We start from the raw sequence: 25,724 nt of genomic DNA, 5'->3' as shown, positions 1-25,724 counted from the left end.
CAGCTGGATAAATGAGGCCTGCTTTGGGCACCCAGCATCAACAGAGGAAGGAGAAAAAAATCCCACATCCTCAGAACAGTGCGATTTTCCTGTGAGTCCTAAAATAATGACAGTTCTAATGTTGTTTATGACTTTAGATTTAAGATTATGTGTCGGTGTTGTGTTGATTTGCACAGAAAAAACAGACTATTACATTAAAAAGTAACATTACTATTACTTTTAAATAACACATGGCTCTACATTTATCTAGGAATTGCAATGTTAAGCAACATCAAAAGTAGGACTCTGGGGAAAAAAAAAGACTATTAGAGTTATACATTCTGGTGGAAGTGGAAATGGAAATATTCACAGAGGGGACAAGGAATATGACTTTCAACAAATTTATAGAAGTTAAAAGAGGTTTTATTTCTGAACAAGGTAAGACTAGAAGAAGAGTAATGGAGAAGACTCCTTTAGGGCCTTGACTTACATCCAAGGGTCAGTATTTGCTATTTTTATAACTGTTGTATCACTTGCCCTTCTGCTGGAATCTGAAGTAAATACTGAACATGCTTCTGAACCATCAGGTGAATCCTTCAGATGCCTCAAAATCACCCAGAGTCATTGCAAGAAAGCACTGACAGTAGTCCAAGTATTGTGACAGTCTTTTTTGTACAAATTGTCACCCACACAGACAGAAACTAGAAAGTCCTTTAACTCCCTCACAGCATTTTTTTAACCATACAGAATCATACTATAATTCTGTATAATCAATATAATTCTATATAATTATACTCTAATTCCTATTATAATCATTGAAAACAAGTGATAACAGTTTGTGGCAAAGCCAGTTTATTAGGTTTCTGGGATTGTGCCTTGCCTGCCCCCAACACATACAAAAGAAGCCAACTTTACAGTCTGGTCAAGTGAAAATACACACACAAAGTATTCAGTACTCTGACATCCATTCTGTGGGCAGAACATCACCACTGAAAGCCAGGGAGCAACACTGAATCCTGCACTACTGACCACACTGCCTTCATGGCAGAACCATTAAAACATGCTTTAATGTGCTGAACATGGAATCACACACTTGAACACCATTTCCACACAATTTTCATGACATGAGGGCCCTTATTTACAAGTTGTGATAACTCAAATAAAACTTAACAGATGTGCAGGTGTTTCAGATCAAATATAACAGTAACACTGCAGCTACATTATTTTCTTACCCCAACCCCCAACCTGACTGACTGACTTTAAAATTCTTAACTCTGGGATATTTTTTAATTAAAAAACAAAACAAAACACTCGATGACGTATTTAGTATACAAAAAATTAAGAAGGATCCTTCTCAGAAAAAGGATTAAGGACATGAGTGAAAAACAATCTGTCCAACAGGACTGTAAACCATATTCACTTACCATAGTATAAATATCAATTTAAGATCAATCCTTTTCTTAGAGAAATCATTAAGGACACTAGTGTTAAAAAGGTGATTGTTTCTGAAACAACTGTAAATTCTAGTCATGTAAGGTTCAGAGTGAATACAAAAGCTCCCTTTTACAAATGTTTCCTAAGCAAAAATACTGTCACAATTGAAGCAGCTTTATACAGGAAAAAGTATTACCTTTTGTTTAGATTCTTTTTAAGCATCTTAATCATATTAGACCAAACTAAATGCTCCTTTTAAAATCTAGAAAAAAGTCAATGCATTTTTTCTGCATAAATTGCAATGAAATTACACCTTAAGAATTGTAATAGTTCACATAACAACAGTTACCTTGTTTTATTAATTTGTTTCTAATGTGATTATTAGGGTGGCAGCTTCTGAACTAGCCCTTCCCTTTAGTTTCTAGTAAGCAACACATGCTACACATTGCCAATAAAAAAATCTTCATTTATACTTCAAAAACCAAGTCACAAACCACAGTTTGATGTGGCACATGTATGAAGTCATAGATTGCACTCTACGGCTTTCATTTCACTTTATGCAACTATGTGCAACTTAGCACCATTTTTATTATGAAACTTGACCTTATGATGAAACTAGATCTTCAGATAGAACAGAAAGAAAGCAGTTGCAACTATGAGAACACAGAAAATGGTGGTTCAAGAGGAAGAATTTCCCTCATCTAACCCCTAGCAGCTCACATTAGTAATGCCAAGGATGCCCTACATACAGTCACAAGATTATACATGCAGGCTTTTGCTCAAGAATCTGTAACAGATGATGTACTTGGTAGATTTACTCCATATATCAAGACCCAATTTAGTCTGTGTTTGGAAATATTTTAAGAAAGTACCATATTCCTAAGCATTCCTATTCCTGAAATATGTTAAGTTGGCTTTTCAAGATATTTGAGAAGCACTCGTGATTTCTTAAAGCCCCGCAAACCCTGCGTTTGCCAAATTCACCTGATCTTTTACTCAACTGTTTTTGCTTACCCTGAGACACTCAACTCAAATACAGCACCTTCAGAAATAGATAAATAGATTTTATATAATTATTTTAATAATTACATAGAATTAATTTATCTATTTCATAAATTATTAACTTAATATAAGATCATAATAATAAGATCAGAAAACTTATGGACAGATAGAGTCCCAATTTTACCCCAAATCCTGTGCTACAGTATTTTCCACACAGGTTAACACAACGTAGTTTGGTATCACATGCTAATTATGAAAAATTAATGAAGTTTTAAGTATCAAATAACTGTCTAGAGGCAGGGAGAAGTTAGTCTATTCTGTTACCACTGCCATGAAGAAACAGACCAAGTTTCATAGTGGAATGACAGGCCAAAACCTAGCAATTTGCACTGACACTGGCAGCCCAAACTTTGACAGACCTGGGTTTTTTTTTGCTTTTATAATAAAAAGGTACCTGCTTTCTAATTTGCTAGAGGTCACCTAATATTCCTTCATATGCCAAAAATCTTCCCCACTTGCTGACCCAAAACCCAAGTTCCCTGGATGTCACAAAAGGCTCTTCCTCCTGCATTATTCCAACCAAAAAGTATTAGTAAACTGGCCTACTATTTATAATCTTACCACAAGTGATGAGAACAACCTCAGGCAGCATGAGCTCAATTAGAATTGCTTTGTCAAAACTTGACAAAGTGAGTATGTTCCCATATATTTATAGTGAAATTTTAGTAATTCAGAAAGTACAATTACAAAGTGCAAGAGCATAAGATGGGCACATCTACATAAGGAAAAATTAAAAAAAAAACCACATTAAAGTGCCATAGAGATTTGCTATAATTGCTACCAAAACCTGGAACTTTGCCAAGACCATAATTTTGAAGCACTTGCAAACAAGACAAGGTGACAGCCAGTGACAATGCGATCAGTGACAATCCTAACACCAGCAGGATGTGGTAGGTTTTGGTTCAGGCTTTATATGTATTTCATCATGATCTGGGGGTTGACTAAGCATTAATGGCTTGTGACTCTTAAGCTTGTGAGCCAGTGTCATGAAAATGGCCTCCACATGGTCATTGTCATTGGGGTTCTTGGCAGAGGTTTCAAACAATGGCATGCTGTGAGTGTCAGCAAACTTCTGGGCCAGGTCCGTGGGCACCTGAATAGCATTTCTCAGGTCACACTTATTTCCAACCAGAATCCGTGGGATATCATTGGCAAGCAGGTGCTGTTTGCATTCCTCTATCCAGGAGGGCAGGCTGTGGAAACTGGCAATGTTTGTCATATCATACACAAACACCACAGCATGGACATTCCTGTAGTAGTGCTGCACCATGCTCTTCCTGAAGCGCTCCTGGCCGGCAGTATCCCAGAGCTGTATCTGAAAACAGGAAGAGAAGGAGAGGAAAAGATGGTTTATTACTCAAAATAATAACACAAATTACCTGTAGTGAGGAGAGTTATGTAATCACAGAAATCTACTCTTCTGAATTAATCATATTGACAAGTTTGTGCTGAAGAAAACCGTTGCATTCACACGGTTTCAAAGCTGCTCACAAGTGAGGCCAGGAGGAAGGATCACACAACTTGAGAGAAAATACAAATTTCTGGAAGTTTACTGGAGCCTGTATTATTAAAGATTTTTATAAAAACCAATCCAACAAAACCAATAAAAACCTGTGTCAGTGAAATGACTGGATTTAATAAGTTTTGTTGATTGTAATCAGTTCTTTATCCATCTTGTCCCGTATTTAATTGATAACCAGTAATAGCCTTAATAAGATGCAAATTGTTTTAACATCAGAACATATGAGCTTTTTAAAATTAATTATAAAGGAGGGGGATGTTGTGACAGGGAGAAGAATTATAAAAGAAAGGCCTCATAAAATCAGGCCTGTTCTATTAAATTAACAGCTAGCCTGTCATCTCTTCTAAGTATAGTTAAGCAATTTGCAAGTTCCCATGCAAAAACAATCTTGGTATGAAAGGTTCCTTAACACAACCATCTATTCTTGGGTTGAAAGTAAGTGCATCTGTGTAAACAGTAAAATCTGTTCCAGGAGACCCCATAGAGGAAAAATGTAAACAACCTGAATCTTAGCACACACGCACAAATCACCTTCTGACCAAACAATGAAGTAGTAAGAAAGCTACCGGCCAATAGGATTTCATAAAAGCTTCAGAAAAATCAGAATGACAGAGAGAATACCTGTGGGTGCTCAGTTGTGCCACCCATTAGCGCATTTTGCATGAAGCTGTGAGTCCTTTGCTGCTTCCTGCATATCTGAGTGTTTATTCTTCCATCTATGAGCTTAATTTTGTGAGAAAGCAGATTATGGCTGATTGTGCCAGGGGTTTATTGCTGTTTGCTTTTCCTTCCTTTCCCAGAACTGCTGGAGAAGAAGAACTGTGAGCTGAGAACAGCAGGAGGGGCCGTGAGGCATTCACTGAGTGGGGTGACATCGCAAGACATCCATTTTGCCACCACAGCCACCCCAAGAGATGAAGGAAACGTTCACAGTGGCTGGTATTCATCTGATCAGTAACAAAGGAGAAAAACACGGAACCATCACTGCCAGGGTTGGTTTGGGGTTTCTTTGGATCTTTTCTACCTGTCTGTGGATGTGCAGCACGGCCAGTAGAAAATTTGCTCCTTATTTGTTAAAGTATCACAGCAAGAGTTTAAATGAGACCCTGCTTTAAAGCCTCGAGTGGGTTTTTTGATTATTCATTGTAAATTCAAGTAATTATCATATTTTTGATGCCTGTAACCCATTCATGCTGCTGTGTCATCACCAGAAAAGATAATGCTGTCTGCCCACACATGATGCTAATGTTTCCTGCTCCTGATTTCCTCTCAAGTTCTGTTTCCTCTGCCTCGCTCTTAATCCATCTCCTGCAGGAAGATTTCTGCAGGCTCTGTAGAAAACAAATAATGTCAAGATTATTTTCAGAAGTTCCTATTTCTCAACTCTGTACAAAAGCACTGCACATGTTGCTGTGCATGTGTCCACCCACTGTACACAGACACAGGACTGAAAAAATGAGCAGCTTTTGCATTACATTTAATTTCATTACGTTTCATTACATTTCATTTCATGGTTGTGTTGAAGTAACAATGTCTGTGGGATTTGCAGCTCCATGAACAGAATTTTGAAATGTCCGCTCTCAGAATAGGTGCTGTCACTGAGGGACAGCACACAGAGGTGGAGTTCACCACTGACTGACATAAGGATGCTGAGAGGAGGGATCTCACTGTCCATGTCTTTAGGTAAATCTGAAAAACAGTTACGTAGATGAAGCAGTGAATTTGAGTTTTGCCAGTGAATTCTGTCTCTGTGTCAAAGGTCTGCGTAAATCATGCGATGATCTAACAGACCAGGTCAAATCATGCAGCTTCTCATTTCCAAGTGAGAGTGTTTCCTCGTGTCAGGCACATTTGTAAATTCATATTCTGTTTTTTCATTTTTTCCAGGTTTGGATGGGACACTCTATGATTTCTTTAACGGCTATCAAGACTTGAAAAACAAGAAAATCAGATTTGTGGGGAATCAGATTTGAGAGAATACAAGATTGTTTAAGAATCCTGAGATTTTTCCTCAGGAAAAAGGTTTTTCCTTTCCTTGACAAACTGTATGAAGTTTCAAAAACATGCAAGAAGATACCAATGATGTAAAAAGAGTTGTAGTTGTCATATTTCCTTTCCAACCTAAATGATTTTATCATTGTAAGTGAAATAGTTTTCTTATCTGACATCCAGGGGTTTTATTTATTGGCAGATTTTATGGAAGAATTGCAGTGAAACCCAGAGATCAATAACTTAATACACTGCAAGCAATTAAAGAAAATGCCAAAGGCTTGGCTGGAATATCAGGAGAAAGGATTCGGGTGGACCTTAGAAAAAAATTCTTTGTGGAAACCATGTCAATCATCTGGTTCAACTTATGTATGAGCTGGATATTGACTGGTACGTAGGTAAAGTGAAATGAAGTTTGATTTCCTACTCCTATATCTTACACAGACAGAATTTTGTGGCAAATTGAGATCAAACTTGGGTTTACACGGAAATGAGGTTTTATTTCTATCCTGTGCTAACACCCACTTTTCTTATTAAGACTTCTTTGCACTTCTTCTGTGTTTTTAGGGCTACTTGATGGGAATTTAGAGGAATTTGTCAGAGTCACTAGAAGTCCAAAATCTGTCTCCAAAACCCATGACTGTCCTGATATCCTTGTTCAAGGGGAAGGACGATGTCACAGACCTGAACCTGAGGCTGAAAATCTCCAAGGAAGAAAAAAGCCTTGGCCTTTTCTTGGTGAAGAACAGGCAGGAGTTAGCCCGAACCACTTAGACCATACCAGGACTTCGTGATGTATGAGTGAAGTTCAGATTGCTTCATTTGGGGCTTCACAGTGAACTGAATTCATTTTAAGACATTTCTAAAAAACAGTCCTACTGTATTTAGCAGTTCTGAGCACCCTGTGCTCTGCAGCAATTTTGGACTGATTTAAGAGTCAGTCAGGCTGAAAAATGTCCCGTTCCGTTTCTTGTGACCTTACCTGGGACTGGCAGTTTGCTGTACTGTCCTACTGAAATATATGGAACAGGAGCTGGACCTCAAGGAGAATTTGGCTTTTTTCTGTGAAATTCAGCTCTGAATTGTGCATAGAAAATCAGTGCAATTCCTGGCGTTCTTCCCAAGGCCCACTATGCCTTAGGCAACTTTGGATGTTCTTCCACAGCACAATGAGGTCACTTCCAGGTGAATTCTGCACTTCTGGAGCAGCACCTGATCCTGAGGGCAAGAATCAGTCCCCAGGGCCAGGCCTGTCTCCCACAGGAAAGGTGATGGATAAGCATTACAGCTATTACCTGGGATACAGGGGGTTTCCAAGGATCTCCCAGAGCCTGCAAGGCTCCATTTTAACACTTGTGAGCCAGGAGAGCTTCCTTGCTTCCTTAGTCCCACCTCATCCAAGATCTTGCCTAACAAGGAGTAATGGGAACAGCACACTGCTGAGCACACTTGGAGCTGTCTTTGCTGTTTCATACTGAACCCTCTCTTTTTTTCCCCTTTTCTCTTCTAGTCTAGGGAAGCTAACACCAATGCCAAGACCTTTGAGCTCCTGAAGTAGCAAGGAGAGGGAGAGCTTTTGAAAGAAATGCAGGAATGGACTGTGCCCTCCTTCCCCATCAGTAGCCGCCATCTCCGGAAGATGGGGCTGTCTTCTGGGAAGGGAATTGGGACAGCACTGCAGCGGCTGAGGGATGAGTGGAAAAAGAGTGGATACCACATGGATGAAGAGGAACTGCTGAACTGCCTGAAGAAGTAAGTTGTAAAATGAGTAATATCAGAACTGTTTGTGCCCTGATCCAAGTGGGACTGAGCTCCCAGGAAACTGAGCCTCTCACAGCCAATTGAGCATTTGTCGCATTTAACATTTTCATTACTAATTCCTAACTTCTGCAAGGAGAGATTTCATTTTATAATAATGTAAAACATTGGTTGACAAATTCCACCTTCTCAAGCTTTCTTTGCTGTTTTTGGTGATAAACAATTACTGCTTTATCATGACTTAGGGCATGAGAGGTGACAGCAAGACTTTTCTCCTGACTTTCTACATCCAAAAAAAACCCCAAAAGGTTGTTTGTATCCTGTAGATAAAATCATGGAGGGGTTTTGATGTGCCTAGGAGAATGTGTGGAAATAATGGTCTCTACCTTATCTCTTTTTGTATTTAAAGGTGGGTAACAGATGGAAATACTCCAGCAGTTCCCAACAGCCTTGCCGTGGAAAACCAGGCTGTTTTCTAGGACTGTGTCTATTTTCTGGAACTCCAGAATCAGGTTAAAAGGATGACTTGGCTGAGTATCATGAATTTCCAGTAGTTTTTCAGTCACTTATCACTGAGTAACTAAATCCACAGCAAGCTGGTGAAGGTTCTGCATTTTATTTTCAGCTTTAGGTGTGAGACAAACTATTAATGTTAATTAACATTAACAAGGGGAGATCCAGCTCCTTGTCTTGGGAATTTGCGGATTTGGAGCAGAGCTGTTCCTGGACTTTATTGATGTCTTTCTATCCCTGGGGTTTTTGGTGTGCTGTTAAAAAATCTCTGGGAGCAGCTCTTGTGTGTATGTAAGTTTTCCTACAGAACCAGGGTAACCAATAAACTCCTTTGGATTTCATTTTCCTTACACATCCTTTCGCAGCACTAGATGCCAACACTGGAGCAATGCTGGAAAAAAAATCAGCATTTTGGGCTTTCACACAGCTTCCCAGCTGCCTTTGATTTTCCTGGGATGTCTAGTCCTTTAAATAAATTCTCCTGAAGGTGCCTGGGAATTTGTGAGAGCCAGCAAGGGAAGAGGGAAAGTGCTGTTTGTTATTAAGGCAAAATCTCAAAAGAACAGGATGGTGCTTCATTTTAAGGAGGTGATTAAATGGAAGCCTCCTTTGTGTAATTTCTGGAACTAGCTTGGGAGGGAGAGTGACAAAGTTCAGGGCTGTAGAGAGTCCTTTCAAGATTTCACCCAAGTGCAGCTCTAGGGCAATGACTGTGCAGGTGGTGAAATATTGACACTTTTACCCAAAATTGCTGTCAGGGTCCAACTCCCCTTGGAGAAAGGATTTTTAAGGACAAGAGCTTGAAATTTTAGATCTTGGCATGGACCTTATGGATACCTTGGACAAAGTTTAGCAGGGAGATCTTCCCATGAAGTGCAGTTAAGCAATTTGCAAGTTCCCATGCAAAAACAATCCTGGTATGAATAGTTCCTTAACACAACCACCTACTCTTGGGTTGAAAAGTCAATGCATCTGTGTAAACAATAAGATCTGTTCCAGGAAAAATGGAAACAACCATACAGGAAAAATGTAAACAACCTGAATCTTAGCAGGTTGTTTACACACACAAATCACCTTTTGACCAAACAATGCAGTAGTAAGAAAGCTACCGGCCAATAGGTGCTGCACACGAGGTCTGTGAAAACTGTATAAAATCAGTGAATAATTCACATGAATAAAGAATTGGCTTTTCCCGCATGAAGAAAACGGAGTCTCGGCTGACTTAATCCCACAGCTGAGGACTCCAGGCAATCGCGGGAGGCTCGGCCGAGGCTGCCGCGGCAAAGGCGGCGGGACCGAGAGACGGAATCCACAGAGCCGCGGACGAGCGGCCCGCAGCGGGAAGGAATTCCAGCGGCGGATACACGGAGCAGCGAAAGGCGCCGGCGGCAGCTCCAGCCGGGCGGGGACGGCCCCGAACACACCGAGACAAGGAGCGGCGGCGGGGCGGGACCCGAGCGGGCAGAAACAGAGAAACCAACAGAGAAACCACAGAGAAACCAACAGAGAAACCAACAGAGAAACCAACAGAGCTGCCGGGAAGGCGCCGCCCGGGGGGAGGGAGCGGGACCCGAAACTGCCCCGCGGCCACCGGGACGGGGCGGGGGAGACAGCGGAGGGGGCGCGCCGCGGAAAGCCGAGATGCGCCGCGCTGCCGGGTATGGAATTACGCGCCGCGTAGTTTGAGGACATCAAAATACGCACTGCGGGGTATGAAAGTACGTGCCACGTATTTTGATGTTCTCAAAATACGCACTGCGTAATATGAAAATACGTGCCGCGTATTTTGATGTCTTCAAAATACGCACTGCGTAGTATGAAATTACGTGCCACGTATTTTGAGGTCTTCAAAATACGCACTGCGTAGTATGAAATTACGTGCCACGTATTTTGAGGTCTTCAAAATACGCATTGCGTAGTATGAAATTACGTGCCACGTATTTTGATGTTCTCAAAATACGCACTGCGTAGTATGAAAGTACGCGCCGCGCCGCGTAGTATGGAAATTACGCGCCGCGCAGTATGAATTTACGCGCCGATGCGCGGAATCGGCATCACCGCGCGGCGCGGCGGAAGATGGAGATGGGCGCCGCGGGGCGAGGCGCAGAGGGAGAGTTTAAACCCGCGGTACGATCCGGGCAATCTCCGCCGGCCGATTCCCGCTGCCTTTTGGAAAAGCCGCCCGGGAAGCGCCTCAGCCCGAGCCGCGGAGCCCGGAGCCGGAACCCGCGTGCGGCGCCCCCGCGAAATGGCTCCGGCGGGACGCGGCGCCCCGGGCGGCGATGGGGGCGGCCGCTCCCCGGGAAAAGCCGCGGCGGCTCCGCCGGGTGAGTTTTATCCTCCGGAGAGCCCCGAGCCCCGCTCACAGCTCCTCCCCGCCGCCGAGGGCTCCAATGCCGTTCCCCCATTCCCTGCCGGGCTCCGCGCGGCGTTTCCGACAGCCCCGGCGGCTCTGCCGGCCCGGCCCCGCACCGGCGGCCGCTCCCCGCGGAGCTCCGCCCGCCCCGGGCCCGGCGGTGGGAGCCGCAAGCGCTTTGTGCCTGTTTAACCTTTTCTCTGCGCGTTCTCGCTGTTTTCCCTTTGCTATACGCAGCCTTTAGGGGGGTTTTGTGTTGCTTTTCTCCCGCGGGAGTTGGGGGCAGGCGGGGACGCGGCAGCCCCGGGAGGGTCCGCACGGCTCCGCCGCTGCCCGGGCAGGGCAGAGTTCGGGATCTCATCCCTGCGGATGTGAGCACAGCACGGCGGCGTTTGGGGTCTCCTTTCCCCGGCAAAGGCTGCGAGGTGGCAGCGGCCAGAGGTTTCTTTCTCTTTCCTTCTCTCCTACTTCCTGCGGGCAGCGCAGCCCCTCTGCCCCAGCGCGGAGTGGGTTCTGACTGCCTCTGTTTAGTGAAGCTTTATGTATCGTGTTTGTATACCTTGAAAACGTGGTGATATAGGTCTTTTTAAGTTAATTTTGATTTCTGAGTCAATTCTAATCTTTTACAGTTTTACAGTTGTTGGAGAGATAGAAAGCAGTAAATACAGTGCCTGAGTATCTATCAAAGATTTCATCATAGTCTGATTTCTTTAACAAGAACGTTAACAAATTTGCCAGATAAAATTACACAAAACACAATATTGAATACAATTTTGAAAAATGCAGTATTTACATTAAAATTTAGGAAAAAAGATCATTAAATCTCAATTCAATGTACAACAGCAAAGCCTTATTTGATTCACTAACTCAAAAAGAAGATAGGCATGTGTTTTTATCATCAACAGGTTAAAAGTAATCTGTTCATTTGATCAGACAGCAATTGCCTCTGAGAAAATGAAGCCCAGTGAAAAGAGAAATGACTTCACCATTACCCAGCCTTTGTAATCAGAACAGAGCAAAAGCAGGAGTGCCAGAGCAGGGCTGTGTCTGGAGACTTACAGAGGAAACTTGCAACAAAAGCCTTTTGTCATCATCATGGTACAGTGTTCCTACCAACCTTCTTCAGCTATTCCCTGTTCCAGCTCCCAAGAAGACATTCTGTGATGTCAAAGATCAACATTTCCAGCTAATGGACTTTCTCCTGAGTCTCAACTATTTGGACTTTAAAACAATGGTCACTGATCTCAATTTCCCCCAGAGACACTGGACATTGTTTTTATTTTTCTCATGCTGCAAGACCCTTTGTCAGTGACATGACTGGATTTAATAAGTTTTGTTGATTGTAATCAGTTCTTTATCCGTCTTGTCCCATATTTAATAGATAACCAGTAATAGCCTTAGTAAGATGCAAATTGTTTTAACATCAGAACATATGAGCTTTTTAAAATTAATTATTAAGGGGGGGGGGATGTTGTGACAGGGAGAAGAATTATAAAAGAAAGGCCTCATAAAATCAGGCCTGCTCTATTAAATTAATAATTAGCCTGTCATCTCTTCTAAGTGTAGTTTTAAGCAATTTGCAAGTTCCCATGCAAAAACAATCTTGGTATGAAAGGTTCCTTTCCACGACCATCTATTCTTGGGTTGAAAAGTCAGTGCATCTGTGTAAACAATAAAATCTGTTCCAGGAGACCCCATAGAGGAAAAATGTAAACAACCTGAATCTTAGCACACACACACAAATCACCTTCTGACCAAACAATGCGGTAGTAAGAAAACTACCAGCCAATAGATGTTGCACACGAGGTCTGTGAAAACTGTACAAAATAAGTGATGTGAATAAAGAATTGGCTTTTCCCCTATGAAGAAAAGGGAGTCTTGGTAACTTATTACAATAAGTATAAACCTCCTGTAAGCTTAACATGTGACTGTCATTTCCAGGTACACACCTTCTGTCCAAACCAGACTGAACACAGGTGCCAGAAGCTTAGAATAAAAAGACATTCAGAAGAACTGAAATGCTTTCAAATTTCTGGGGTCCAGGCTGAAACAAACTAAAACAAAACAAAACAAGTTTGTAGCACCAGCAGATGTAAGCAACAGCAAACATGAATTTTATATATCAATGGATCATCCTGTGTAATGGAAGCCTGGAGTCTATGATAATCTATATTGATCCAAATGTTTCAGGAAAACTTCTTTAGAAATTGCAAATATTTTGAACGTTGTCTTGTTTACCACTCCAACCAGTGACTTTTTATATTAGAAAAAAGGGAGCCCAAGTATAAGGGAAATCTGCTGAGAGCAAGAGGATGATGCATCATTGACAGAGGGGACTAGAGTATCACATAAAATTGTTTTGAAAGCTACAACAGTGGCAATATAGTGAAACTGAATAGAAGCAGATGCAAATTCTTGATAATAGTGACTGACAATAAGTTTTTCTTTAAGCACAGGGTTCATCAGGTTGGAAATTATTAAAATGGATGACAATCCAGATACACAAGTCAACCACAGGATGTTATGAATCAATCATGTGACAGACTGAAGAAAAAAGAGGAAGAGATGTCTCAGATGATGTGACTTTTTCTTCAATATTATGTTCAACCTTGGTCATCCACCCCAAAAAACCTCAGACTAGAGCAGGTGGGAATGGCAGCTACTGTTTGCATCAGGGGAACTGAGAATTTGCCTGAGAACATCAGAGCAGCTTGGCTTTTGTAGCCTAGTCCAGTTCTCTGCAGTTTTTGATCCAGACACTTAGAAAAACCCGTGTGCTGCTTCTGGAAGGGTCATTGAGCTTGTCAGGAAAAGCAAGGCAAGTTGCCCTGGCTCTGATCCCATGAAGTGGTACTCAGACTGTAGAGTAACCCCCACTTTTTGCCAATGGTATTACACCCTGCACACAACTGACAGCATCTCCATGAGTCTACAAAACTGGACTGAAACAGGCACCTCAGTTTGGGTAAGAATCTGTCACACACCAGGCCAGACATACTTCCAGTTCTGTGCACTTATAAAACATCCTAAAGTCAGGAGACTGATAGAAAATGTTCGTGAATTTGAGAAATTAGAGGAAAAAGCAGCGCAGACTAAAGCAATCCTATGTACAGACAATATTATGTTAAGGAATCAGTATAGAGAAATCTTGGAAAATGCTGTGTGAAATTAATTTAAGGAGGGAGTTAATTTTCACACGCAGCTGTAAGCTTACAGTTCTCTCCCCAACTAATTCACAGAGCAGAAATCAGTCATGCTTCAGTGAGGCAGAGATCTGCAAGTGTATTGGAAGCTTTGGGTAGAGATGGGGAAATTAAATTAAAGGTTTACATAACTTGCAAGCAAAGCTTAAACTACAGTTCTTCCAAAATTTCATTTACATGCAGCATTCAAGCTTGAAGGGCATTATGAACTGAGTCATTTACATTGACAAGTAAATCCTTTCCCAGTGTTGAAAACTGCACACTTTAGAAGTTTCCTTTTTTCCTCATTCAAGGCAAACTTGAGGAAATGGTTCCATTTCTGACTCTCAGCCCAAATACTTCCTCTTCTGAAAAACAACACTGAAAATGTTCATGTTAATGGGTGTGCACTGATGAAGTAACACCAAGATTTCTATTTCATTGTTAGTCCAGAAAAAACCCATCTTAAGGACACTGCAGTTTTTTATAACAGCTCTTTAAAATACATAGTTTGATTGGTTGGTTTAACAGCATAATTCAGCCAATAAAACTGTACAGAATCACTTGGTTGCATTCCTTAGGAAAGACAAATGGCATAAAAAATATAAAATACACTGGCTCAGCTATCACACCCCACCTTCTGATTCTGTTCTGTGGATCCAGAAAGCTCTTTTCTAAACAAGGACTCATTTTGTATGTGTGCTTTACAACACACTGGTAAAAACTTAACTGGCCTTGATGCTATGTCTTCTTTTAAAAAGACATGGGAAAAAAACTTGGAATAGCTCAAAGGTACAGAACATGATGTTCAGACTTTCTTCTTTGAATTTCATTTGCGTTTTGCTCTTTCAATGTAGGTCCGTGAAGACTGACATCATTGTTTTCTTCAATTTTCAATGCTTAGATCAATTGAGGAAGAGAAAAATTAAGAAGGCAGCAAATCCATTTGTTGAAGGTTTAAATTTACTCTTCACATTTAGGCATCAGTGTTTGATATGAACATATCAGCCTACTGTACAAGGAATATACTTGTTCCTATGTCTTGGAATATTACACAATTGCTGTGTGAGAGACCCTCAGCGAGAAGAACTGTGCTTGTGTTCCTGCCAATGACACAGCACTTTCCCAGCTGTGAAGGAAACAGCTACTGCTGTAGGAGCACAAGAAAGAATCATCCAGCTGGCTGGGGGAAGGGAGAAGACACTACTTTATAACCTACTTCCATGCAAGAGGAAAAATTCCCTTCAGGGCACAGCAAGGACTACAGTAATTTAGTTTACCAGAGCTGCTCTCTCCTGGTTCAACTGGAATTGCTGGAGCTGACTGCTACATGTGGAGAAGGTGAAGAGGAGTGAGAGAAGTTGCCAAAACCGCCCAAAATCAGTTCAAACACGTTGACAACATGCCCACTAAGAACTGGGGTCCTGACCATAAGGATCAAATTTATTCCTTTAATGCTGAAACAGAACTTGCACAAAACAATGTGTCTCAGAAAAGCCTCCTTCACTTCTCCAACTTCCTCAACCAGAACTGATTCATTTTTGAGATAACATTCTCAAAAATGTAGCAAAACAATCTACAAAAACCTATATAACAGAGTGGCACCATAACCTATGTGAAGCATCGAAGAGCTGCGGATGTGTGTGCTTCACTTCTCTCCAACTAAGGTCAGGCATCATTTCGAGGTGATGAAAATAGCAGTGAATAAGATGGTGCTGACAAGACAAGACCCTCAGGAGGTCTCTCCTGTCATGGACAGCAATGTACAAAGGAGTACAGAATTTCACCTGTCACAGAAGTTCTAGTCAGTGGTTTTCCAAAAAAACCCCAAACAAACCGACAACATAAACCCCTACTCACCTTTGGTTTTTAGTTGAAAAAAGATATGACATAAAAATCCCACAAGAACAGGAAATCACATTGGCTCTCCTATTCTTATATATCCTCCATCATTTCTTTAATCATAAATAACAAGCAAGGAAAAACTATAGCTTTCAGCTACGGAACTCTAAACTGCAATTATAACTCCTGACGATAATAAAGGCCCAAGGACAAGCACCAGACTACTGTTAACTTCCTTTTTCTGCACAACCGAGCTTTCCTCATAGAAACAAACTGTAACACAGAAGCAGATGGGGATTCTGTTTAAAACCACGTTAGTAAACAAACTGCTTTTGTGAGCTGTTACAGAGTATTTTGCAAATGATGGTTGCGACCATCACACAGCGAACTTAACAGAATCCTAAAGATTAGAAACTGAAACGCACTAAACAATATTCAATTTCCTAATATTTTAAAATCAAAATTATCGTAACAGTGGCACCAACAGAGCTCTGTAGTGCTGAAGGTTAAAACAACAGTGATGTCCGAAGAACAAAGCAGCAGAATTTCTCAGAGGCAACACGCTGCTAATAACAGGCACAAGTTAAGACAAAACTACTGCTAAGAAATCTATATAGAAGCCCGCTGTAATGACAAATTACTGACCAGCACTTGACAAAAGACGCAAGAAGGTTTGGCCTACGGTAGGAATTGGTCCACCATGACAGAAACCCACACCGTGACCGCCTTCCCAACAGGAGCACGGCCAAGCAGCGGAGCAGTTTCAGGGCCGACACATCCCTGCGGCCGGCGCCGCGACCCCCCGAAGGGACCCCGCGGGGTCCGGCGGTGACGGGGCCCGGGGACCCCGCCAGGGCTGCGGCCCGGGGCACGCCGCTCTCCCGGCCGCTGGAGCGCCGCGCCAGGCGCTGCCCCGCCGCCCCCGTGCCCGGGCCGGGCCCCGCGGTACCTTGATGCGCTCGCCGTCGATGGTGACGGCCCGCTCGCGGAAGTCCACGCCGATGGTGGCCTCGGTGCGCTGCGGGAAGCGGCCGGCGCAGAAGCGGTAGGTGAGGCACGTCTTGCCCACGTTGGAGTCCCCGATGACGATGATCTTGAAGATGCGGGAGCGGGCGGGGGGCAGCGCGCCGGGGAGCGCCCCGGAGCCCGTCAGGCTCAGCTCCAGCGAGGACTCCACGTCCCCCGCCGCCATGGCGGCCCCGGCAGCGCCGCGGAGCCACCCGGGCCCAGCCGCCGGGCCCGAGCCGGTCTCGCGAGAGCGCTGCGGCCGAGACCCGCCGGGGGGGGGTGTGGCCAACGCCGGCACCAGGGGGCGCTGTGCGCCCGGCCGGCTGCACTGAGGGGGCGGGAACGGGAATCTCCGAAATCAGGGAACAGCCGCAAATAAGCGGGAACCCCGCGCCCGTCCGCACAGCCTGAGTGTCGCCAGGCGTAGAATGTGTAAGGTTTTCTTAGGAGCGGTTGAGAAGGGAGACTTAATCCATGAAACAGAGAGCTGCCAAGAAGCTCTGAGTGATGGCCAGGTGTTCCAAACACCAATTATTTGTTGGTAGAAGTGCCTTGTCAGGGTTTGGGGCCGGACAGGCTTCAATGTTCTCAGACGCAGGGGAGCTTAACAAAGCTTGGGAAGAAGGGTGTACCTCTGTGGGCACAGCGGCTGTCCCACAGTGCACACAAAGGATGCAGAATTTAGGGGCCACAGGGACATCCGGCAGAACTCCCAAGACAAGGCAGAAAGAAATGAAGACAGCTCGGTGATTGTGCTGAAATCGGCTCCGGCTGGATAACAGGTAATTCCGGCAGGGACAGACCCCGAGCGACTCACGGAGCACCGACCCGAAACACCCACCGGCCCTAAAGGAGAAACTGAGCATGGCATTAATTAGCATGAGAAGAGAGAATACCGATTAATAAGAGAATTGTGTGACTTGTAACTAATGAACACTAATCTTTTTGTTTGCTAAAATGTTTAAATAGTAGAAAGTTCTGAGAACTGGAGTGCTTGAGCTGTTGAATATCATGGAGCACCAGGCTTGTGCAATCTGAAATAGATAATTCTCTTTCTTGAATAACTGTTGGCTTGTTGGACATGAGGTAACAAATCCAGCTTTTGCAGACAACATGGTGTCAGAGACTGAGATAGTTCAAACCTCAAACATTAATATAAAAATTTGCTCATTACAACAAAAACTGTATAAAGAAGCTACAACCCAAGAGGCTCCCTGAGGATACCTGTCTGGGTCTTTGGACTGAAAGTCAAATTGCTGAGATTAGATGAAAGGAAAACCCATTCTTCAACCATCTGAAACAAGTAAACAAGGAAAAGAATGTGATCCAAACCCAGCTACGGTGCTGAGAATTATCTCTGGCTTGTTTTGGGGTGGGCAGGCCATAGCCCACAGACCCCTTTGCCGGGAACAGGTTTGCACAGATTTCCCCCCAGCCGAGGTGGGGAGAGGAGGTTTGGGTGTCCTGTAACCTCTGCTCAGGGGCAGTGAGCCCATCCTCCCTTACACAGCCTGGCTGTGGAACCCTAATGGGACATTCATTTACTGAGAGGCAGCTGTGGGGGGGCCTTAATCCATCCATGGCCCCCCAGAGTGTCCCCAGAGTTATTCCTGAGGCCTTACAGCACAGCTCTGCTCGTGGTGCAACAAACCCAGTCTGCTGTAAGAGACAATGGAAAACTCCCCCCCACCAGGGAGGTGCCTGGGTTTTCCTACCTGGTCTGAGTGTGCATTAACCCATTGGATTCTGCTTTTTGGGGGGACCTTCACCACCAGGAAGACCAGCTGGAGAGCATAAATGGAGCATCGTTGGGATCCACAGATGGTGATATTTTCTTTTTCTGTCCCTGTTACTCTCTTTCCGTCTCCCTCACCTATTTTCTATTTCTTTCTCTCTCTCGTATTTACTATCAAATAAAGCCTATACTATTGTCACTGGCATTTGGTCTGGTTTGCACCTTAATTCAGGCAGAGGCATTTCTAAGAACCTTAGCAATGGGATCCTGACACATGGGGAACATTCACAGGGAGTTGCATTTGTGAGATGTTTGCACGGATGTTGAATACTCAAAGACAAGAGGCCTGGAGTGAGAAGGGGAAGACCAAGAGCGTGAGGGCTTGTTTGTAATTGTGGGGAAGGTTTTCTGTGATGATGTCCTCTCTCAGTCGTGTCAGTGCTGTACAGCCCCAGCTCCCTCATCCCTCCCTCCTAAGAGAGGTGATGCAGTCCCTTAATAACTTCATAGCCCTCTGCTGGACCTGCTCCTGGAGCTGCATGTCTCTGTTGTCCTGAGGAGACCAGAACTGGACACAGCACGCCAGATGTGGCTCACCAGGACTAAGTAGAAGGGCAGCAGTGCTGTGCTCCAGCCTGACTCTGCCGCTGCTGCCATTTACGGGCAATAAGCAAGTTATGCCCGGCAGGGAAGGACACTTGGATCAGAAAGGACTGATGTGTCTCCCAAGAAGAAGGGAACTATGGCACTGCCCTAACAATCTGTTAACTCACCAACACAGGTGAGAGGTAAGATACAGACATCGAGTTTAAGCAATGTTAACCAGCAAAAAATTTTAAAGAGTTTAGTCCCTACACCGAAAAGCAAATGGAGACTACAGTAGTTGAGGGAACTGTTACCCTAAACAGGGGCTTTGCAAACCGAGCCAGAATTCCTAAAGTTCAGATAGATACCTAATAATAGCCTTTGAGAGTCCTCCTCTTCACACTGCTACATGTGCCCCCGACCACTTGGAGTTTCTGCCTCAACAAATAATAAATGATCCTGGGGTCCTATAGATCAACTGTCATGTGGTTGAAGGAAAGTGCTTTGAGCAACCCATTATTACTCATGTGAAAACAGGAGGCTAGACTAAATTTTGAAAAAGCATTAAAATATCCTGAGTTCAGGGCAGTTTCAGTTACAGTGCCCATCTTAGTTTTTGTCACTCCCTTTCCCCCTCTCTTGGACCAATCCATAAGACAGTAGAGATATTCCTCCCTGTAGTCCTCTTCTGAGACAGGATGACTCCATTTATGCTCTCAAATAATTCATTCTGTCAAAGAAGAGGAGTAATTTTATTGAAGGGAGACTAAAGGGTGGGGGGAGGAGGTTGTGCCACCCTCAGGTTCCTGCTGTCCCTTGCACAGAGTTGTTCCTTCTTGCACCCAGAATGTAGAATGTGTTTGGCTAAGGAGAGGAAGCACAAGCAAGCCCATCTCTATAAGCCCAATGATCAAAGAAGCAGAGAAATGATAGTTCTAGTGGGGGATACTCTGATTTGGGCTCTGTCTAGTGTGCTAAAAGGTGAGTTTAAACAGGTGTTCACAGGGTCTGCCAACAGCTCATTTAACTGATTTTGTTCTGGGTTACACCAGGAGGGCCAAAGTGAATCAGAATTAGATATGAGCTCTTCAACATCTCTTATTTCAACAGCTGGAACTTTAAATGGCAGAATCAACACACCACCTAGTGGCTGAGGGCATTCCCAGTCTTTAGTCTTAGCCTAATTTTAAATGAACGACCCCAACACCTTGCCAGTGCATTTGTCGCACGATGCTGCCAACAGCCACCATAGCTCCTGTTTTGTAAGCCCTGAGACAGACAGAACCTCCTTCACGGGGAACACAGCTGGCTCCTGAAACGATGGACTTAGAGTAAATAACCTAATTTAAACCTGAGAGTTTAAATTTTGTCCCAGATGTGGATGCTTTTGTGTGGGCTGTTTCAGTTTGGTACTGGAAATTTCATCACTTCTGCTATACTTGAAGGAATAAAGATGCTGATTAGATCCTTACATTTCATCCAGCACACACTATTTCTGGGCATTCCTTTTCCTTTCGAATGTATTTGGAAACCAGCAAATATAACTGAGTTTATTTATCGTAACAACAAATTAAAAATACTTTTTGCTATAAAAGCATTTGGAACAGCTTTTGGTTTTCTTCTTTTGCAAGGACAAGTACTTTTAATGTGCTCTTCAGATGTGCTCAGTGAATGAACATATAAGAGCCTAGATTCACAGCTATTTTTATTTAGCAGATGTAGAATTTTCTAAGAAGGGATTCTGAAAATAGTTGCAAGTCTCTGGACTTACTTAGCATTTCAAGAATAGTTATTTCTGTTGTCTCCTGAAGGAATATTTTAACTTGTTAGTCCCATGAAAATGCAGAATGTTCAATATCTAAAAATTGTGTCTACTAGGTTTTAAGTTAAGGAACAAACTAGGGGAAAGAAGTGTTAGTCTAAGTCTGTCTAATTTACTTGCTTTTTTCTGAAGGGATCAACAAGTTTCTAGGTGATATAATGACAAGTAGTTTAAGAATGCTTTTAGAATTTCTTTAAAACTTTTTTTAAAGTTTTGCAGAGATACTGTATCTCTGACTTCTTGCGGGGCTTTGGTGTGAGGCTTCACATCTTTCATTTTTGCAGGACAAAGTCCTGTGCTTTGGCAAGGGAAAGTTCTGCTATTGCAAGACTTGATTCTGCAAGTCTTAAGGAGAGTTTGACCCCCCATTAACATGTTCCTTTATGACAAAATACAGATGGCAGAAATGTTGGAGCAGCAAAGAACAGCTTTTTAGGAGATGGGGTTCAAGGACCCTGAATGTCAGCCTGAAAAAGCGAATGTTAACACACCCTGTTGAAATCACAAAGTCAAATGTCTCATCTATCTTTGCACTGAAATGAAATTTAGATACAGCTGATTTACTGCCAGCTACTACAACGTGCCTTTCATATTCACTTCTGTGCCCTTGTTCTTTGTCAAAACCACAAACCAAAAAGCTTTCTGGAAATTAAAAGCAGTAATACCTTTCCCATTTCTAGCTTGTGCTTGGATGTTTTCCTCATTGCATACCCGGAACGAGCCTTGGGTCTGTCAGCATAGCTTGGTAGCTATTCCAAGAAAAAAGCTGAGAGAAGTGAGGCTGTGTAGGAAACATGCCCGAGTAAAATTCATTATGATGCTTAATTCTCACTGGCTTCACACCACATGTTGGCAGAAAGCAGTTGCCGGCTTCTGGATATGGTCACAGTCTAAACACATTTTTTCTTGGGAGCCTTCATCCATTTTTCCTCATTCCATCCCACTCAGAGCTCTGGATTTGCTTCCTTTTTATCACAAGAGGGCACCCTGCGTCAGACTAAAGTTTCCCATCCACATCTTAAAAGGCAGAAGCTGAGACCAGGAATGTTCCTGGACTGAAATGGGCTTACGGGCAGAGGGGCACTGAAGGAGCAGCCATCAGGGAACAGCTGGTTGCACCTGCAGTGTCAATGTCCTCTCCTTGGGTGGGAGGAATAAACACAACTCTCCTCTGCAACTCAACCTCTGCAATTTTTAAAACTCAATTCAAAAACAGCAGACTATACAGCTAAGGGATTTAAACAGAACAACCACGTAACAACTGAAAATGCTCTCTCAGTCATGCTGGAGATAACTGAAGTGCCTTTTTCACTTCTTTTTACTGAAAACCAGCTAGCTACTGATATACCAACTGGCACTCTCCACAAGACATTGAGTAACTATGACTTCCCATGGCAGTCAATAAAAAGGAGTTTTCTTTGAGAAGAAGAGCAGCATTTAAATAATTCAATCAAGTATGCTACTGTTATACGAAATGAGATATGTATAGACAAATATATGGACTTAAATAAATCCCCACTTCACTTCTAAAGGTGGTGAATGACTGTTTCACAAGTGTAACAGGCACCTGATAGCACATCAGCAATAGCTGTACTGTGTCCTGAAAGCAACCATGTATTATGAAAGCAACCATCTGGGATGAATCTGAATTCGATTTTGTATGAGGAAAGGAAAATTCTGTTAAAAAGCTAGCACTGTGATGCACTGTTCTCATACACTTACCTTTTCCTTGAAACCTTATCCACTACTGACATACTCTGTGAATATTGCTCCAGAACATATTTTCTTTAATATTTTGTGAAAAACAGCTCAACCTGTATTGCAGTTTTACGTTCTCACTAAACCTGTTGAAACAGAAATTCACAGATCAGGTGTCCTTAATGCTCAGCCCTTCAAATTCAGGTTGGATCTTCAAATAAGACCTGTTCTCTGTGAGGTTGCTTGAGAGTATGTAACGCTATCAGCACTTTTTTAATGAGGGGCAAACAGCCTCTGAATACTAATTCTGCTGGTTATCAAATTGAGTCACACAGGGATCAAGGAGCATCACCTGCTGCTTCCTCTAGGCCTGATCCTGGACTGTCAAACAGAAAGAAGCCCCCAAAAAGTTGTATGTTTGCTCAAACAGAAATTAAGGAGAAACAGTAATGTTCTTCATTGTTAGCATCAGAATAGATTGTTACCTTAGCAACAGCAATAAGAAGAAACACATTGTATGTAGCCAATATTTGTTTTACCTCATGTTTCATATGCTATTTTTCTAAACTTTTCTTACTAATTGCTCAAATTTTTTGTAAACTTCTGCTGTCACCCTACTAGGTTACTCTTGTTGGCATTGGATGTTATCTTCTCTTAAGCCTAGTAGCAGACACAGCCCACCTCTGACTCCCTTTACAAGAGAATCACTCTGGTATTTCTGAGTGAAGCTTCTTGGGCAGCAAACCTGAAACTCAACATATGCAAGTCAAACAAACTACTGTAACTTAAACTTCTACTGTTTGCACTTCCTTCTATCCAATACTGCTGGCTACAATTATGTGATATGCCTCAGGAAAGGGGTGCCAATTCATTTTTACCAGATTCTCTTTTCTATTACTCCATAGATCCTCTTCTAACTTTTTAAATGGAAAAGCAGAATTCAACTCCTCTGAACCGTCTGGAGGAGAAAACGACAAGGGAAAGTCTAACTCCTTCTGAAGTAATTTTCTCCCAGCCCTAATTATTTCTGACTTCCTACATATACCTTTCTCCCAAGAAAAACTCATCTAAAAAGCAGTGAGGCATTCCATATGTAAATGCTAGTGAGTTGTCAGACAATAAGGACTCGTTAATGCCAGGAAAGTGATTTAATCTTGACCACTAGGCCAGACTTGGGGGGCTGCAGAAGATGCTGCTGTAACACCAGCAGATATTCTATTTGGTTTATTGTTCCCTGGAATACCCTGGCTCCAGATGCTGCTTTCCCCTGCAGCTCGAAGTCCACCTAAGAACAATTTCCCCTTCCAACCTCTGGACTTCACAAGACAGGGGAGAAAAGCACAACAGGAAAGCAGATAATCTGGCCCCACAGAATCACTGGCACTCGGACTTCTTTGGCTATTTAAATAACTAATGGAAACCAGCTGCTTTTTCACATTATCTTTTGCATTTTTCTTCCTGAAAAGTAGTCTCCATGAAAGGAAGACACTGTATTTACCTGGCTGTAGCTTTAGATTGTGTTTGAAATATTTTAGTTTTCTGAAGTTCTTTTTCTGTAAACAAGAAGTGTTTTTGTAAACTGTACTTTGTTTTCATTTTTTCTCTAGGAGGGACTTCTTCTTGATGTCCCTCTGGTCTGACCAATGTGATTGAAAAGGTTTGTCTTTTTGTCACCAATCAAACTGGCCTGTGTAAGAAAGTATATAAAGAAGACACATCCTAAAAATAAAAAAGTCATTTTCAGCCTTCTGTTGTCAGAGTCTTGTGTCGTTGTGGTGTACAACAGCATCACTTGGCTTACAGTGAGATCTCCTTTAGGGTCACACTGTAGCTAAAACTTTCTAATGAAGGTGAAAGAAAAAATCATATTCCACAAGCACAGTGTAATGATGACGAAGTGTCAGTGGGTATCAAATGATGCCCTTACTGGCACCAAACCCTCACTGGACCTGATCAGTTCTTTGAGTATGAAGTGTCAGCTTAGCACGTGTCTTCCCTTTAAGCAGGGGAAATCTGCTACCAAGATTAGACAGAGGAACTGAGAGAAAAAGCAGACATTGGTGCACTACAAAAGGATTATTATTCTTTTTCAGCAAAAATACTGCAGGAAGCCCACAAAGCAGCATACTACACACAACTAGTAAGGAAAGCCTCCCAAAATGACAGGGGGTATTCCCTAGAGTAACAGAAGTCTTGAAAAATTAATGACCTTTCGCCTACTAGCCAATTTGCCTATTTTAGTGCTAGATCAAGTACCAGTTTCAGGTCTGTCAAGAACATCTGTCTGGCAGGGCTGACAAAATACAACACAAATGCAAAATACGTGGATCTAAAGGTTCCTACTTGCTCTTCCAGACACGACAGCTGTAAATAGGCTCTTGCACATTTTTGCATTCATCTGACTGTTCTTTTCATGATGATGCCATGAGGATTTTTCCAAATAGGAGAGCAGGGGAATAGCTGGATGGTAAGGACAGATATTGTTCTTGTGGGCTTAGCCAGACATCTGTAGACTCTTTTGAACAAGTTGATTCACATGGCTCTGTAAGAGGCAGCCCAAGAAGAAAGTGCACCACAAAGAAATAAGTAATGTTTGAGCCATTTGTACAGGAGACAGCGTTGTTGCCTCTGCCCCCATTAAGCACTGAGCATCTGTCAGCACTGAGCTGGGATTTTCAGTCCTGCCTGAACACTCAGCTTGCAGTTAATGAGTTCTTGTAACTCCTAATTTCTGAGAGTCTGTGATGTTTCCTTTGGGAGCTGCTCGACCGTGGAAGAATCAGTCCTTTTCTCTCCCATTTGCTATGGACAGGTGTGAATGGCTCTTTTCACATCAGTGGTTCAACAGCCTGACATAGCTTGGGATGTTCAAAATTAAAGCCCAGCTCGGTTTGGCAGCACCAAATGACGGAGCAGAGGGCACAGAGCATGGCAAAGCTCTAACATCAAACACTGAGTTAAATAACGGCTGAAGGAGCAGCTCTGGCTTGCCAGAGGTTTGGGATTTGCATTCCCAAAGCACCAGGCATAAGCCTCAACAACCGGGGAAGGATGTAGAGGGGAGGATGGGAAAGACCTCACCTGATGAAAGCTGGGAGGCAAATCTGTGCACAGCAGAAGCAGTTTTCTCCTTTCCAAGAGTTGGCCTCTTCTTTCTCCTTTACCCCAACACAGGAAGTGGGAAAGGAGGAGAGGAAATCTTCTGTCAGAACTTGAGGCCCTGGTGCTGGTCTTTGTGG

General features: G+C 43.0%; 1 protein-coding gene across 1 annotated transcript; it reads right to left on the bottom strand.

The window, feature by feature from the left end:
- Positions 1-814: 814 nt before the first annotated feature.
- Positions 815-16,866, bottom strand: RAB33B (RAB33B, member RAS oncogene family). Its single transcript, XM_066186417.1, has 2 exons — positions 16,587-16,866; positions 815-3,790 (listed from the first exon to the last, which is right to left on the bottom strand). Exons 1-2 carry the CDS (start codon positions 16,827-16,829, stop codon positions 3,347-3,349), a joined length of 687 nt encoding a protein of 228 aa, XP_066042514.1. The 5' UTR covers positions 16,830-16,866; the 3' UTR covers positions 815-3,346.
- Positions 16,867-25,724: the final 8,858 nt, after the last annotated feature.

The sequence above is a fragment of the Chamaea fasciata genome, unplaced genomic scaffold (assembly GCF_029207755.1).
Source record: "Chamaea fasciata isolate MVZ Bird 193981 ecotype frontalis unplaced genomic scaffold, bChaFas1.0.hap1 SCAF_6, whole genome shotgun sequence".
NCBI lineage: Eukaryota > Metazoa > Chordata > Aves > Passeriformes > Sylviidae > Chamaea > Chamaea fasciata.
Note: the sequence above shows the minus strand (reverse complement) of the source record. Positions and strands in the feature narration are given on the sequence as shown.

Excerpts from the sequence above, each read along its gene's own strand:
- RAB33B (XM_066186417.1), bottom strand. The coding sequence starts at position 16,829 with ATGGCGGCGGGGGACGTGGAGTCCTCGCTGGAGCTGAGCCTGACGGGC. Across the intron at positions 3,791-16,586 it reads TCGACGGCGAGCGCATCAAG|ATACAGCTCTGGGATACTGC; the intron begins GTACCGCGGGGC and ends TCCTGTTTTCAG.